At 53.7% G+C, this 17449-nt stretch overlaps 1 protein-coding gene across 2 annotated transcripts; it reads right to left on the bottom strand.

Moving 5' to 3' along the window:
* Positions 1-835: 835 nt before the first annotated feature.
* On the bottom strand, positions 836-17194 carry TMEM130 (transmembrane protein 130). 2 transcript variants are annotated; one of them, XM_032460050.1, is made up of 8 exons: positions 16962-17194; positions 11109-11414; positions 9688-9847; positions 7098-7264; positions 6240-6324; positions 4828-5030; positions 2723-2835; positions 836-2209 (listed from the first exon to the last, which is right to left on the bottom strand). In XM_032460050.1, the coding sequence occupies exons 1-8, from the start codon at positions 17044-17046 to the stop codon at positions 2057-2059; spliced, it is 1272 nt and encodes a 423-aa protein (XP_032315941.1). In that variant the 5' UTR covers positions 17047-17194; the 3' UTR covers positions 836-2056. The 2 variants fall into 2 exon arrangements, with proteins under 2 accessions (XP_032315941.1, XP_032315940.1); XM_032460049.1 differs by having other exon boundaries at positions 836-2245.
* Between the last annotated feature and the right edge of the window lie 255 nt (positions 17195-17449).

Here is a 17449-nt window from a genome sequence, read left to right on the forward strand (position 1 = left end):
CAGCCCCCTCCCCACCACCTTTCTCCAAGGTTACATTTGATCCTCTAACTGGTTATCCAAGGCATGTTTCCTTCCCGCCCCAGACCCCGACACAGCTGGCCCCTAGGTGGGAGGCCAGAGCAAAGGTGTGTGGCAGCATCCACCCCGCGTACCAACGATGCTGAATTCTGAGAAAGCTCCCTAAATGACTGCTCGCTGGAAGTGGCACAGCACGGGTGGGGTCGGGGTCCATTCCCGTCCATGTCCAGCTCCTCAGGGCTTTGCAACTCAAAGTGTGGTCCTGGGACCCGCAGCACCTGTGATCTGCTTAGAAACGTGGAATCACAGGGCCCGCTCCAGCCCTTCTGCCTGAATACATGCTGTTTAACAAGACCTCCAGAGAATCTCACCATGTCCAAGTTCAAAACGCCTAGATGGAGATGGGAGGTTCTCACACTTGATGGTGCACTGGGGTTGCCCCGCTTCCCCAGGAGCTGATTCAGGTGTGGCGTGGGGCCCAAGGATCTGCATTTCCAGGTTCCCAGGAGTGGCTGACATCTTTCTCTGATCAAGAGTCCACCCCAGGGTCTCAGACTTGGCTGCACGTTGCAGCCACCCTGGGGCACCTGGACCCACCTCCAGGAGACCCTCAGGAGTCTGATCGTCTGTGATGCAGCCTGAGTGGCAGTTTGAGAACCAATGGCCCAAACCACTGACCCAGACCCAAGGTCCTAGACAGCGGCTCCATCCCAGCGCACCTGCCGGAGAACAGGATGGGGACGTCCGGGATCTGCTCTTGCTGCTTGCAAGGCCCAAACGTCCGTGTGTAGAAAAGAATTAGACTGGCCGCCCGGCATATGCTTGGCTATATTCAGGGCACGCAAGCTTTATTTGGCAATGGCAGTATTTCATGAGTGAGCAACACAGCAGTGGGAAAGCTGCTTTTAGCACAGAGTCTGAGAGCAAACGATGACAGCCACAGCCCCTGCCCCCGCCCCCGGCCCCAGACAGGCCCGCTTGTCCCCCACTCCTGCACCGCTGGACGGGGCCTCAGTGTGGTCTCCCTCTGCACCCATGACACACTCTCTGCACATGCTCTGCCTCCCCCAGGTTGCTGGGCCAAAGGGAGAGGAGTGGACTGGTCCCCCCACCACCGCCCTGGGCTCCTTCCAGTCCTGCCTCTTCTCAAGGCCACCTGGGAGAAGCTGGAGGGCAGGGGCAAGACCACTGCCGCCTCCCCACAGGGAACCCAAGCCTCCCGGCTTGATTCTTCTTTTCCTGCAAAGTCTTTTCCTCCATGAAAGTTTAACAGGGACTCAGTGAAGAAGGTGCTATTTATAAAGCACTTTGCACTCACATAGCATCAGCCCTGCCCCCGCCCAACCTTCAGCCAACAGTGTACTGGGTGTCCTTAGGATGGGACCCAGTAGCCCAGGGACAGTGCCCACAGGGAGGGGCCAGCTCAGGAGCGTTCGGGGCCATGTGAGAAAGGTCAGATTTCATTTCAGTTCTGTTTCAGGGAACAGCTCAGCAACCAACCAACTGATACAGAGGAAACCACCCGAAATGTCTGTGTGACACCTGTGTGCACTGCACGCCTGCCTCTGTATGTACGACCTTTCATGATGTGGCCTTAAATGAACCGTTTGGGACCTGCCTCCCGGCTCTCTGATGTGAGCAGGGCTCCCTGGGGGAGGGAAACGTGAACCCCAGATGGAAGGCAAATGAGCCAATAGGGGAGAAACAGGCGAGGGGTCGCCAGGCACACCTAGGAGACAGCAGGGACTACGTCCGGTGTCAGTCCCACTTGGGGACTCTTCAAAGGCAAGGGGTGGGGTAGGGCTGATGGGGAAGGGCTGACGGCAGTGGCTGCACTGTACAGATGGACGGATGGCTGGGGGGTGTGACTGGTGGGGGGCTTGTGGAGGTGGCTGGACTGTACAGATGGACGGCAGGCCAGGGCAGATGGCCCTGCGTGTGCGAACCCCTCCTGCTGGGCAGTGGGCACCACCCTGCCCCACCCTGCCCGGAGTGCCCAGTCGGCAGTCCATTAACACTGAAACGGGGTAGGAGGTGCTCACACTGTGTATGTTTTGACAGATTTGTAGAGTGGGGGCAGCAACCCATGGTTCTCTCTGACGACTTCCAGGTACTCAGAGGGCGTCTCCAGCATGAAGGGCCCGCAGCACATCTGGCAGCAGCACCTGACCCCAGTGGGTGGCTCCGGGTTCTTGTCAGACATGGGGGAAAAGTCAAAATCAGCCACCTATGGTAAACAAAACCCCACGGGTCAATCACCCGCCCACCAGGAGCCTCGTCAGGTGCGCTCCCGGGCTCAGGTGCCCGGCGAGGTGGCCTTACGAGCTCAGCTGCCCGGCAGCAGCGTGCACAGAAACGTTGTTCCGGCGCCGCAAAGCGCCTCCCTGTGCCTTTGGCTTTTCCGCTCCTGGGGCCTCTCCCTCTTTTGTAGGGAGAGTATTGAAGGTAGCCCTCTCCCTCACCTTCATGGGCACAGCTGCCCAGCAGGGAGCGAGCACAGAAGGAGGTAAGTTGTGTAGGAAGCAGCCAAGTCAACAATCGAGCCCCATTTACAGATGCCTCTCGGGCACATCACCCCCGCCCCAGGGCCTTGCTCTGACATCCAGACCACCTCCAGGACCTCTGGCCCAGCCCCTGTGCCCTCGCCACAGATCCTGTCCTGTCAGGGACCAGGAGTCCAGCCCCCACCCCACAAAACACCCACCTCCACCATGTCCTTCTGATGAGCGGCATTCCGCAGGGTCATGTACATGATGAAGGCCAGCATCATGGTGATAAGCGTGGCACAAGGGAAAGCGAAGACAGCTGGCTGGATGCCTGGGAGTGAGAGAGGGTGAAGTCACGAGCCTGGGTAGTTGGTGCTGAATGCTAGCTCTCCAGAGGCGGCGGCACAGGGGAGACAACACTCAGTTCACCAGAGCTTTTTTTCCCTTGTGTACATGCATCCTAACCAGGAAACCCAATAGGTAGATAAAGGATTTGGCAAAAACCAAGTTGGGGCGTGAGGGGTTTTAAAGTTTTACTTGATAGCAACTCTCAAGAGATGCAACAAAATTCCTCACCCCAAGTGTAGGCTGGACTTACGGTGCCTTGTTCCTAATGAACACACAGGACAGAGTGAGGACGTACGACTTCCTAATCTAGGCCGTGAAAGACCTAGCAGCTGCCTCCTCGTGGGTGCCCCGCGCGGGGGAAGGGAGCCAAGCTGTGAGGACACCCACGCAGCCCTGTGACCTGTCATAGCTTTCCAGCTTCTGGCAGCTCTGGGCTCACTTCCTGATCCTGTGGCCAAGAAGCCACATGGCAGGGCAGGAAGAGCTCAGTGTCTGGATTAGAGTCCTGGGTTCAAATCCTGGCTCTGACCAGGTGACCTGAGGGTAACACTGATCCACGAGGCTGCCACAGGGGTGTGTGCAGATGAGGGGAGAGAAGGCGCCAGGTGCAAGGCAGGTGATCAGCAAGTGCGGTTCCTTCTCCCTCTTCCCCCACCCTCCTGCTAGAGGCGCCACCACACACCATGAGGACCTGTTTCCCAAGGAAAGGCAGCCTTGATTACCTGTTGTGCTGTCCTCTCCAAGGAATTGCAGAGGGATCCCAGGCCCTCAGTGCCCAGGAGGTGCTGGGGGAGGCCAGGCCCAAGGCCCCCAGTGACGCCTGCAGGTCACAGAGTCTGCCTGGCCCACAGGGTCAGCCAGGGCCCAGAGAGGAATGTGACATCTGCCCAAGGGCTCAGATGGACTGGGGAGACTGGAGGTGACAGTGACGTACCTGGTGTACTTACACAGCCACCCTGGGGACAAGGGCAGCTGGCAGGGTTTCCCCTTTTGTTCTGTATAGGGTGGGACCTGACTGGGCACCTGAAAAGACCATCCCTTAGGGTACTGAGACTCTGTTTCCTCCTCTACATAAGAAAGCCCTTTTCTGGGGTCACAGAAGGGGCCTCCCCAGGAAATGAAGGGTAGGACCTAACGCTGTCATCAGCCAATCCCATGGCTGTAAGCCGGTGGCAGCACCTCACGATGGTCTGGGGAAGGGAATTCTGGGGGTGACAGCTGAGCACCTGATGAATGAGGGGCCTTACTGCGCAATTTCTGAGCAGCTCACACTCCCCGAGAGACTCACAGCAGCCCTGTGAGTCCAGCTCAGTCACCGTAGGAGACGCTTGTTTTAGTGGTAGCAGCAACAGTGCCGAGATGGAGGGATGGGTGGGGGTGATGGCTCATTTAGTGCGAGGACAAGTGTGGCAGTGGTAATGTGGAAGGGACACTGACAGGATGATGGCAACAAGAGAGCTGAAGCTGGGACGCCGCTGGGGCAGCACAGCATGAATGGCATTGGCCCGAATGGTTGGTGCAGGGGCTGGTGGCAGGGGTGTTAACAGCCGTGCTGCTGGTGGTAAGGTGGTAGCAACGTCAACGCTGTCTCTGGCTCTTGAAGGCGCTGGAGTGTCTGTCTGTAGCAGGTGGCGATGGTGGCGACGGTGCAGGGCAGGTTGGCTGGCAGTAGTTAAGTTGGCTGCTGTTACTGCTAGTGGTGCTGGTGTTGAGGGTGGTGCTGGGGGAGCTGAGGGGTGCAGGTGCTGGGGCGCGAGAGCCGGTTGTTGATGGCACCAGCAGTTTGGGGGTGGTGCCGTGGGTGGTCAGACAGTGGTGTGGGTTGGGGCCCGTAGGGTTAGTGATGGTGCTAGCGCTGGTGGGGTCGGGTGTTGAGGTCATCGGTAGAGGTGGCCGGTGGCAGCACGCTGGTGGTGGTGGCAGGGCTGACTGGCTTTTGCTGCCTTTGTGGGGAGCAGAGGCAAGAGTCACTTACTGGAGGGCCACACCTGGATCTTGTGGTACTGATGCGTCTTGCTGATGGCGTTCTCGGCCCGGATGCTGAAGCAGTAGTCGCCAGGATCCCTGAAGATGTGGGTCAGGTTGTAAGCCGTGCTGTCCACTGACACCGGGTGGCACTCCCCTTCCTCCAGCGGGAGGCACTCGGGCTTGAGGCGCCAGCACACGTTCAGAGGGGGGCTGCAGGGAAACGGGGGTGTTTTGTTTCAGAAATGGCTCGGCAAGGAGTGTGAGTACAGACCAAGTCCAAGAAAGGCCAGGCGGTCATGAACTTCAGTGTCCTTTCCAGGACAGAACACCCAGCTGCTCTGGCCTCTGCTTCACACCCTCCAGACTGCAGACCACAATGGGACCCAAAAGATGGCCCTGGACCCCAAGGGGACGCCAGGCCAGTGAAGCAAACAGGAACATGCACAGACTGCTGGACGAGGCAGAACGAGTGCTCCAGTGACACACATGGTGTGCTGTGGAAGCACAGGGGACGGGTGAACATGTTCTTAATGAGGAGTCAGGGAGGGCTTCCTGGAGGAGGTGGCATTTGAGTAGGGTCTGAAAGGATAAGTAAGCTTTAGATGGGTTTGAAGGGGTTATCCATCTGCTACAGCATAGGCTCAGAATCTGGAAAACGCAGGTCCATCTAAGGAGTTCCAAGCGAGCATTCCTGTGTTACACAACCCCAGACCACAGTAAAACGCCCACTCAGCATCCAGGTCTGCCAAACACAGTGGCTTTCCACCCGCTCTCCGGGTACTAAGCTCTTGCATCCAAAGCCCCCTGAAAGCTTCAGAAGCCATCTCCAGCCCTTTGGCTCGTCTTCCTCTTCCTTGGCCACTCTGTCCCCTCCTGGTCTAGCTTTGGTTCCTTCTGACGTGTCCCCATGTCAGAGGATTGAGTGGGGTTGGTCCTTTCCACTAGAGTCCTTGAGGGCTGGGCCCTGACCACAGTTTTTCTGCAGCTCCATCCATCCCAGTGGCCCCAGAGAGAGGCTCCCTTGTAGGGAGAACACACCAGCATCTCTGTGTCTTATCAGTTACCACAAACTCAGACTAATGGTGGTCTTGGCAGGAGCAGGGACAGGCCCCACCCGAGATGGCTTGCTTTCCATGGGGATGGCCAGGTTACATATGGAAGGCTCTTCACAGGAGAGGTCCCTCACCTGCCTTTGCCTCAATGCCCACATGGCAGACAGCCCAAGGCCAGCTCCCTCCCCCGGACCCTGGGAATGAAGCCATGCCCATGACTCTTCCATGGCATGGTCAAGGGTGGTCCCATCCCTCTGTGGGCTCCCCAACCTGGGGCCCCTCAGGGATGGAGCAAGGTCAGAAGCCTCTGATGGGTGGTGTGGGCGGGACCATAGGCCACGCACAGTGTACTCTGGGCTTCACTTACCTCCCCAGGAAGTCCAAGGTCACGATCATCTTTTGGAAGGTCTGAATTAAGGTGGGTCCCGAGACTTGGATACCTTGAAGGGTTTCTGAAAGGCAGAGAAGACCTTGTTATACCTGGTGGCTGACGACAGCTGTCTCAGGGTTCCTGGGGCCCCGAGGCTGTGTGACCGCCACCCTGTCCTCCTCCTGCTTCTCCCCAAGGGCAGGTCACAGGTCACATTCAGGGCATGCCTTCCTGTCAGGAGCAGGTGCTGGAGCCGCTCAGAGTGAGGAAGCAGCAGGGCTCTGGCATGCAGGAGCCGGGGGGCTGGCTCAGGATAGCCCCCTCATCCCCCGTCATCTGTGCTGCGTGGGAGTGAGGGGAAGCAGCACCCCATTACCACACACTGCAGCACAACCGAGAAGCCTGCTGTAGCTACCCCCGCACCCCTCTCACCAAAGCCAGGAGAGGTGGGTCGGGGTGTCCCCTCCCTGTGCAGCAGACGGAGGCCATCCCAGCCCCAACAGGATGGTTCTTGACTGGCGGCCGAGGTAGCCAGGGAACAAGGAGTGATGGGGATGCACCAACTCACAGCACAGGGCCCAGACACTGGCTCTGGCTCTGGGTTCAAATCCCATCTCTGCCACTTGGTGGCCACCTGACTTCCTCTGTGGTCTTCAGTGCCCTCTTAGAAACTGGGTAATGACAGACCAATCAGGGGGCTTCCAGGGGAACAGAAGAGAGGCTGTGCATCTGAGCTCAGCCCAGTGCCCCACTGGAGCCCCTCTGGTCTGTGTGTGACCCAGCCCTGGAAGGAGCGGTACCCAGGGTTCCCCGAGGGGCCAAACGCCCAACCCACACCAACCTCCAGAGACCCACCCTGCAGCTTCAGTGAGGCCGAAAAGTCGCCTGTCTTCTGCACGATCCTTTTCCCAGCATCCAGCGTTGCCTGCTCCCACTCCGCCACCACCTTGACCTTCACAGTGAAGGATCCAATGATGGAATAGTTATAATAGACTGTAGCATCTTCTGTTACCATCTGGGTGCTGTAAGGTGAAAGGGAGGACAGAGATGACAGAAGTGACTCATGTGGCTTCTTAGAGTCAGGGGTAGCTGTACAGTCAGCTACCAATGCCACGGGAGCAAAAATGTCATCAGGGCAGCAGTCCCCAGAGCCGGCCAGGGCACGAGGTCAGCTGGGCCTGAGTAGAGTGGCTGCTGGTCATCTTTGTACGCGTAAGTTACAGGTGGGAGAACTCCTGGCAACAGGTCCCTGTGACCTGCCAGGAAGTGCTCGGCTCCCCCCAGCCAGGAACACGGGAAAGGCTACATGTTAGACAGGGAAGATCTGGGGAGGGGAGAAGTATAAACTTTGGAGTTAAGACACAACGGGCCTTGAATCTCAGCTCTAGATTTCCTATCTACATCACTCTGGCTTACTTTTCTCATCTGTAAAACAGGAAGAATTAGACCTCCATCACAGGTTACTATATAACATATTAAGTGTGTAATACGCTTCTTCCCTACAATTACCTGAATCTCTTCAAAAGGAAGTCTAGTAGGAATAAAGTATTCTTGTTGATTTGCTGATGCTCTTTATACATGAAGTTTATCTGACCTTTACCTATTCTGTATCTTCCAAATATTTTCTTCCAGTCTAATCTTTATATTTTGGTTTGATTTACTTCTTTCATACTCAAATTTTAAATCTGATGATGCCAAATTTGGCATTTTTTCCTTCATAGTTTCTGCATTTTATTTTTATTCTTTGAAATGCCTTCCTCACTGCCCGACTATTCAGTTGCAGGTGATCATCTACATTTCAATCTAGTCCTGGTTCATTACGTTTGCTATTTTAGATCTATCTGGAATAGCTTTTGTTAGGGATCAGATTGTTCTGTTAGGGATCAGATTTTTCCCCAGTTAACCAACTATCCCAGTACTGTTTATTAAATAATCTATCTTTATTCACTGGCTGGAGATACCACTGATATTATATATTACATGTGTATATAAACTTAGGTTTGTTTCTGCTTTTTCTATTCTCTTCCATTGAGCTACCTTTTCTTGCTGAAATTATTTGTAGCTTTTAAAATACATTTATGTATGAATTTCTAGACCCTTTTCCCATCCCCGTTCATCATCATTCTGCTTTTTTCATCATTTCTTTTTCTTCTGACAATATCGAGAAATTCTTTCTTCATTTTTAAAAGTCTTTTTAAGGTTCTCAGTACAACTTGTGGTTTTATTCATATAAATCCTACAATTTTAGGCTAACTTTATTCTCTCAGTTTTTATGTTTTATAGCTATTATGAAAGGTTTTTTTGATTGCCATTATATGGAGAAACCAGGAGTCTTTGTTCTGTAACCAGCCATATTACTAATATCTCTTTTTAGTTCTAAGGTTTTTCAGTTGAGTCTCTTGTGTTTTCCAGGCAAACAGTACTGTTCTGCGTATATGATGATTCTTGTCCCCTCCTTTACAATAGCTGTATTTCGTTGGCTAGTCAAACATGTCCAATTGCAATAGAGACAGTGAATAGTCTTTAACATGAAAATAAATGCTGCTGATCAGTAAGGAGACTGTCCCCTCGCTTGAGACAGATGAACCTTATGTTATAAAACTACATATACATGAAACGTAACTATATACACATATATAACATGGTTATACATGGTTATGTGTATATGTTTGATAGCTATATATGGTTACGTATGTATGGTTTATGGTTATATACGGTTTTATAACAATATACACATATATATGTATGTATATACATTATGGGTAGGTTTATGTTTGTGTATGTATGTATAAAATTATAATTTATACACAAAATTTAGATGACTTGTAGAATCTTTGTCACATTCCAAATATTATTCGTACTGGAATTTTTACTGGATTTGCATTAAATTTACAGCATAATTGGGAGGAAATTGACATCTTTATGACCCCTGGACATGGTGTCCATACTCATTTACTCAAAGCTTTGCCACTTCTCTGTAGCTCTGTCGCTCTCTTCACGCAGAATCTTTCCCATTTCCAGGTAAGCCTGACTGACCGCCACTCCCCGACCTGCAGCCCCTGCTGGCTTGCTCAGAGAGGAGGAATAAGGAGAAATGAGGCCAGACGCCTGAATTCTGCCAAGCACGCATTGTCACACGTGCGTTCGGCTGGCCAGGTCCCTCCAGAGTCAAAGGGAGAAAGATTCTACCCACCTTGACCTGCCTTAAAGGTCACTGGGCTCCAGTGACCCTCTCTGCTAGGGTGCAAGCACCTTGAAGGCAAGTCCCAAGCCTGACTCACACTGGTCCTCATGCACCTCAAGCTCGGCACAGGTGCTCAAGGCATGTTTGGGGTGAGGGAGAGTGGGCGGGTGAAGGTGGGAGAGTACAGAACACTCCGTGTGGGATGACAGGCCCACCAGCCATGGACCAAGGCTTTGGGGCATCAGTGGGATAAGGACATACCCGTCTCCAAAGTCCCAGCTGTAGAGAAACGAGGCGGCCTTGAAGAAGTTGCTGGGGTCGTGGAGGAGGAAGGAAACTTTAAGGACTGTCTTGGTGAGGTAGGAGCTGGGCCAGGGCAGGGAGGTGTTCTGGGTGACGAGGAGGTTCCCCACGAGGAACTCTGGGAGAGAGAGACCAAGGGAGCGTGAGTCCTCCGAGGTGGAGGAGTGATCTCACCTGCCCGCTGTCAGGACAGCTGCAAGAGAGGACCCCCGCAGGTCCCTGAATGTAGAGGCATATGCCCCCCCAAAAAGCATTGCCCCTGCTGCATACCCACGATAAAGACCCACGGCCTGTGCTACACACATAGTTCCTCTCTTGTACCCCTCTCACAGGACCCTGAACTCTCTGGCACAAAGGATGCCCAGAGCCAGCCAGAAGGAAATGCACGGGCTTTGAAAGCCACTCTTAGGAAATACTTCAAAGTATGAGATGAGCCTAGAAAAATGAGCATTTCTCTTGATCGCATCTCCACACCCAGTGTGCTGGGCTGGGCGAGGAAGACTGTTCTGTGCCTCCTTCTCTTAAAAAAAAAGAAATTAAGAGCTGATTTTTTTTTTTTTTTCACCACAAAAGCAGAAAGTAAGGTGTGTTCAATAAAGCTCATTTGGAAATGGATAAAAAATGGAATGAAAACAAAAGAAACTGCCTATCACTCAAAACACAACCATGGTTGATGTTCTGAAGAACTGCAAAGTATCTATGAGCACATGTTTAAGGGGCACATACATTAAACACAGCTGATCAAGTAGGTTATAGAATTTTGTGTTTGGAGTTTTTAAATTCCCTCAGGCTGTAACACACACTTTGTAAAGGTCATTATTATTCATTATGCAAATTATATCAATATACTTAACCAGTCCCTTTAGAGTTGCATACTTAGCTTAGTCCTGTTTTCTTCTGTTATAAAAACTGCGATGAACATCTTTGTGCAAAAACCATTACCCAGAGGGAGGTTTATTTCCCAAAGATAAATTGTCTAATAGGTTGTAAATACCAAGAAAGCAGGGAGTTCTTGGAAAAAGAAGGGTAGGGAAGGTGGGAGGGAGAAAGGAACGGAGTGGGGAGAGGGAAAGAAAGAGAGAGAAAGAGAGAGAATGAGAAAGAATGGGCCAAAGACTGAAATAGTTTATAACCATCAATATGTATCAATCAGTGGTTCTCCAAACGGTTGTATTCATTTATAGCCCCAGAAAGTGTCCATTTCAGCACAACCCTGCCAGCAGTGGGTATTACCATTTTTTCTGCTCCTTTGTTACCTTGACTGATAGCAGCAAAGGAACCATGAGTCAAATCTGCATTTATGCAGTTATTAGCCAGACTGGATGTTTTCTCAGTGCCAAGGGTCTGAAGGCAAATCAGCAAGCAGGGAAGTTCCTCACCTGTGATGGGGAGGACGAAGAGGCTCCTGGCCACGGGCTGGCACATCCAGCAGTCGGCAGTGGTGACCCAGACGGAGACAGGGAAGTCCCCGGCCGTGTTCCCCACGGCGCGGATGGTGGAGCTGAATGCCTCGTCTGTCTTTCCCGTGAGCAGCAGTGGGGTGTGGAGCCAGTGGAAGCGGTAGAGGTGGGTGCTGGCGGGCAGGACCAGGCTGCCATTGTCGTCAGCCACCAGGCTGGCCGTGATGGTCACCTCTGCCCCGGTGGTGGCGGGACCATCAGCGGTGAGGCGGAGTTCATACAGGTCTAGGAGCCCAGAAAGAGGCTACGTTTCAGGAGGGGGTGTGGCAAGGAGCCCCACTGTCACCCTCTGTACTGGTTTCTACTATTCTCTTTTACAGGTGGAGAAACTGGGGCCCAGGCAGCTCAAGTGACCCACCCAAGGGTCACACAATTAGTTCATTGTCGGGGGAGGGTGTAGCTCAGAGGCAGAGTGCATGCTTAGCATGCACCGAGGTCCTGGGTTCAATCCCCAGCCCCTCCATTAAAATACTTAAGTAAATAAATAAGCCTAATTACTTCCTGCCAAAACAAAAAATTAACAATTAGTTCACTGTCAAGTTGGGATTCAAACCCAGGTCTGACCGACTGCAAACACACGCTCTTTCCAGTGTCCGCAATTTACATTTTCTTCCCATGCCAGCCGAGCGGGACCGAACAGAGCACGTGTATGCTGACCTGCTCAGGCTTCTTAGCTCTGAAGTGACTGCCAAGGCACGTCACAGGTGGCACCACTGTCGCTGCTGCCCAGAAATAGCCCTCATCAGCCACCTCTTTTGGACTAATCTTTCCAGGTCAAACAAAATTCCAATTTGAAACACAAAGCTGAGTCCGGACTAGAGGCCTAACGCCTTGATGGTGGTAGAACAAGCCTCGGGGAGGAGGTTCACTGGGATCCAAGCCAAGCGTCCTTCTCTATTGGTCTCTGTTTCTAAATCTATAAAGTGAGAGGTGCTTCAGCTGCTCTGCCCAACAGGGTAGCCACTAGCCACACGTGGCTACTTAAACTTCGATTTAAAAGAAACAAACTTAAAACCCACTGACTCAGTCGCTGTAGCTGCATTTCAAGGGCTCAACAGCCACGTGCAGCTGAGGATCACCAGAGCAGACAGTGTAGATACAGGAGATCTTCATTGTCCCAGAAAGTTCTATTCAACTGCACTGCTCTGGGTGAACCCCAAGATTCCTGGCAGGGCCAGCGCTGGAGTTTTGTGATTCCAGCTGAGTCAACTCCTCGGGGAACTTGAACTGAAATACTAGGAATACAGCCCTTCCAGGCAACCCAGGAACCCATCTCACGGGCTGCAGGCAGAGACCAGGGCCTGGAGCACATGGAATAGAAGCCAGATAAGAGGCCTTTTAAATAACACTCCTCTCCTGACCCACTCACTGAAGGGAAGACTAACTGTATTTATCTGAAAGTAAAGTATAAAATTTTTTTAAAAAATGGAATAATCAATAGAACCACTGTTACCACACTTGGGCATTTCCTACTATTTTTTTTAAAAATTATGTTCTTACTCTGAAATTATATATTCCATTGTTGTTTCCTTCCATTCTGTATCACAGGAATTCTCCTAAGTCATTTATTCTTCAATTGCTTTAGACTGCTGCAGATTTTGTCATATTAACAAAGTAAGGGTTTAAAAATAAGGTTTGTTTCCATCATGAAAGTAATACACATACATAAAGAATATGAGAAGTGTCCCCTGCCTCCCAAACACAACAGCTGCTGTCACACTGCTGTCCTCCTGGTCCTTTTTCATGCACGGAAGTTTTTAATTTAGTCATAATCACACTCTGCACACAATTCTGAATTACTTTATTCCACACGGCAACACATCAAAAGCATGTCGGCAGTCCCGCTGGTGGGAACTTCAGTATTTGCATGAGGATCCCTCAGGCAGGTCTGTCTTAATTCCCAGCATCCTTCACTCTTGTCAATAGCAGTACCATATGTCTTGGTAACTATTTTCCTGTCATTTGTAATTTTCCTTTGCAGATGAGACTTCTGGAGGGCTGGAGGCTAGAGAATGTCCAGCCTGTGGCAGTGCACATCCGGGTGAAAGAGATGATGCCGAAGGCAGGAGGGGCCGAAAGCCCCCCTCAGCTCATTTCCCTCACTCCCATCCATCTCCCTGGCCACACGCACCCCTTCAGGGGCTTCCGGTACCTCTTAAATGCTGATGGAACCCTGTGACGTTGACCAAGTTTCCACTAAGCAATACAGTAGCCACTAACCTCGTGCTGTTAAGCTTAACTTAATCAAAGTGAATTACTTAAACGTCATTCATACGAAAAATTCAGTTCCTCCACTGCACCAGCCACATTTCAAGTGCTTCACAGCCATCTGTGGCTGGTTGCCACTCTCCTGGACGGCACAGGTACAGAACATTTCCTCCACCACCCAAAGTTCTGTTGGCCAATGGGGCTCTAGATTTCTCCCTTCCCAAACTTACCACTGGCCTAGAACTCTCCATGGGGGTTAAAGGAGCCAGCTGTCCTGAATCAATTCCCAGGCCTCTTCCACTCTAACTCGTTCTCTCCATCATTACTAACATTGCCAACGGTCAGCATTCAGCCCCCTCTGGATGGATTACTGCTCCATCCTGTCCTTGACCCTTGGCCTCTCATCCTGCCCTACTCTCAGCCACCCCAACAACAAGCTTCCAGCACAGTTCATCTGATCATGGGCCAGCCTCAGGATGGATGGTGTTGATTCCCATCCTGGCATGCCCACGCTGTAGCTTTTACCCTTTAACTTTTGCAGTTCCCCCCCTGCCACGTGCTGTGTCCTTCCTAGCCTCAGGACCTTTGCACATGCTGTCCCCCCTGCCTTTCCTTCTTCACCGGTCTGTCTGTGGATATAACCTCTTCCAGGAAGCCTTCCCTGAACCCTTCCCCTCCTCGGTGCTCTCCCAACAGCCCGAGCACACAGCTGTCACAACCCCTGTTGGAATGGTTCCCTCATCTCCCCCAGTGCACTGCAGGCTCCTTGAGGGCAGGGCAGGAGTCAACTCCATCTCCCTCATGCCTAGCCAAGGGCTTGGCACACAGGAGGGGTTCTTCACTGTGCTGCGGAGTGGCATCTGGAGAGAAGGGTGTGGCAAAAGGACCAGCCCACCTGGCACTGCCCCAGGAAACTCTTCACTCAGGTGCTACTGTCTGAACCCTTTCCTTGGGCCCTACCCCACAGCTGGTGGGGGACCCAGAAGTATAGGACATGCCCTGTGCCCTTACAGGCTCACAAGAGATCTGCTGGGCTCAGCAAAACTGGGAGGTAAGTAAGTTTGCCCTCAACTGTGCCCCGTTCGCCTTGCAACCACGCTGCCTGCCCCCACTGGGGACTCTGGCTCCAGCCTTTCCCCTTGCCCACCTCACACATTCCTGGTTCTTAATGCTTTTCCTTGGGGCCATATTTTGGATTATAAAGTCATTTGGGCTAGCCTCACAGTGTCTCAGTCCCAAAGAGAGAATCCCAGACACAAAAGATTCTCCAGGAAAACACAGTGTGTATTTTATACAGAGGGACCCAAGTCCCCAGAGTCCCCCAGGGGATAGTGCTCCTGCCTGGGGCCACAGAGCAAATCTGCACTGCCCCAGGCTGAGTCCCTTTGGCTGCAAGGCAGCATTTGACCAGGCTGCCGCAGAAACAGGTGCTTATACGAGAGGCCACCTCCTCCTTTCTCCCTCTTGCTCCTGCCCACCCTATAGGAAAGAAGCGTGGGCTAGAGCAAGGCTGGCAGGTGGCAGGGACATTTGGCTGCATGCTAATGGCCATCTAGCATCTGCAGCTAGATGGGTGCATGTCAGCACGACGCAGATTCGTTGCCAGGGGAATAGAATCAGGAGGGCAGCCAGCTCAGCTGGGAGGAGGGATGGGGTGGGGGAGGGGCGGGGCTGTGGCTACAGACACTGGCCCAGCTCCTGGGAGCCCCCACCACCTGTCCAGACACTGGAGGCTCCAAGGGCACTTTTCTCAGGCTTGTTTTTAAACAAAACAAAACAGAAAAACGTGTTTCACAGCCCCTGGGTGATGCTGCCTCTCTTCCGCAGGGCCAGAGGTGTCCAGGACATCCAGGCTGAAACAGACCATGAAGGCTTTACCATGTGTGGCTGAAGGAACCAATCCCAGGTCTGGTTCTCTACCCATCCAAACCCATCTCTCCAAGTTCATAAGCCCAAGTGACAAGGCCGTAGAGTACAGAGCTGCCCAGGCAGGGGCTTAGGGGCTCCACAGGTGCCCAGTGCCCCAGACCTGAAAGGGCCAAAGCAAAAAAGCAAAGCAGCAATAGCCACAAAGCAGGCCCCACGGAGGGAAACCCACCAGCAGGCCCCCAGGGCCGCCACCTGGAGCATGCACATCTTCCCTGACTGCACAGCCTGCAGGGCCCCGAACATTCTAGAAAAGGGCTACAACAGCCTTTTCATACTGCACATATAGACAACCCCAAACACTTCCCCAAGGTACCTCTGAAGTCTGACAACATAGCCTGGAACTTATTAATGGTCCAGGACACAGACTCTGACTCCAACGTCGGGTACAGTAAGCACGCCAAGCTGGCAGACCCAGACCCCAGGAAGGGAGGAAGTCCTTCTGAATCTCTTTTTTCCCCTGTCGGTTCTCCCCAACCCCATTCCCAGCTATTCTGATTGCATCATGGGTGCAATAGGCCAGGCTGGGAACCACACAAGACTTTCAAAGAAATAATTCTCCCTGCCCTGGCTTTGGGCGGGGGGCAGGGGGTAGTTTAGACCACATAGATAATTTCTGGACACACGTAAACCTAATAGACAAGAGACCACATTTCTATATGAATTTCTAGGGGAGAGCAGATGATCCTGACCAAGCACAATTCCCACAAAATCCTCTTAATTCATCCCTAAAATTGAAGGGTTTTAGTTTACCTCGTGGCTTTGATTTCACAAGTTTGCATTAAATCTCTTCCTCTCTCTAACATTCTTTTAAAGTAGGGGGCAGGGAGCGGTAATGAAAAATGTTGGATAATGTTTAACACCCACCCAATAGCTACCCACATCCCAACTGTCCCCCGACAACTCTTCAGTCTGGGTCCTTTTTTTTTTTTTTCTTTTGTCGCCAGAATGGGGCAGAAAAGTTGGTGCTGGCGCCTTCGGCGATGAGGAGGTAGGGTGGTAGAAAGTGGACCCGGGGGACGCGGGGTGGGACCCGGCAGAACCAGCTCGGGTCCATTTTGGAATTCATTCTCAGAGAGGAAATGGCAGACTGGCTTCCTGGGCTCTAAAATCGCACTCTTCCCGAAGCCAACACAAGCAGGGTGGAAAGCCTCTCCAGATAAGGCGACATTTTAAGGCAAAAACGCTGCTCTGCTAGCAGCCTGGCCGCGTTCTCCGGGGGCTGTGGCGTGATGAGCGACCCCGGGCGGCTCGGGTCTCCCCGCAGCGTCCTCCCCCAGCCCCAGCGGCCGCAAGGTTCCCAGGCAACGGCATGGATGCGCCGGCCACCGTGCCGTTCCCGGGGCTGGGCCGATCTAGAGGTGGCGGCAGGAACGAGGGGCGCGGGAGACCCCTCAAGTGCCGGGTGACTCCAGGGTGGAGGGACAGAGAGGGCTGTCCGGCGCGGGGCTGGCTGTGCGCCCCTCCGCAGCGCGCCGCAGGGCCCTCCGGGGAGGAGGGAGGTGCGCGCAGGGCGCAGGGCGCCACCTCCGCATCCCCGGCTCCCGGCGAGGCCGCCGGCCCGAGACGGCCCCGAGGCCCCGGGCGCGCTGCGGCTCCAGGAGGGCGGGCGGGCGGCCAGCCCGCGCGGCGCCTTACCTGCGGCCACCCTAGCCGGGGCCAAGGGCAGGAGGCAGGCCAGCCAGAGCATGCGGCTGAGGCGCGGCCAGAGGGCCGGGGCCATGGCGGCGCCAGGAGCAGCCGGAGCGCAGAGACGACGCGGCTCGATTCGGCAGCGGCGGCGGCCGCTCCTGGGGCGCGCGGCGCGGGCTGTGCGGGGAGCAGCGGGCGCGGCGCTCGCTCGTCCTCGCCGCGGGACGCTGTGTCGCTGCGCGCCGCCGCCACCGCCCACAGCCCGCCGCGCCGACCCCTGCCCACGTCAGCAGCGTCGCGCCCCCTCCCCGCGCCCTCCCTCCTTTCGCCGCACCCCGCCTCTCCCCACCATCCTCCCCCTCCTCCCCAGTCCCCGCTCCTGCAGCCTGCGCCCCCTCCCTCCCTCCCCTCGCCGCACCCCTCCTCTCCCCTCGATCCCCACTCCCCTCCCGGGTCCCCGCTCCTTCAGTCTGTGCCCCCTCCCCTCCCCACGT

The sequence above is a fragment of the Camelus ferus genome, chromosome 18 (assembly GCF_009834535.1).
Source record: "Camelus ferus isolate YT-003-E chromosome 18, BCGSAC_Cfer_1.0, whole genome shotgun sequence".
In the NCBI taxonomy this organism is placed as follows: domain Eukaryota; kingdom Metazoa; phylum Chordata; class Mammalia; order Artiodactyla; family Camelidae; genus Camelus; species Camelus ferus.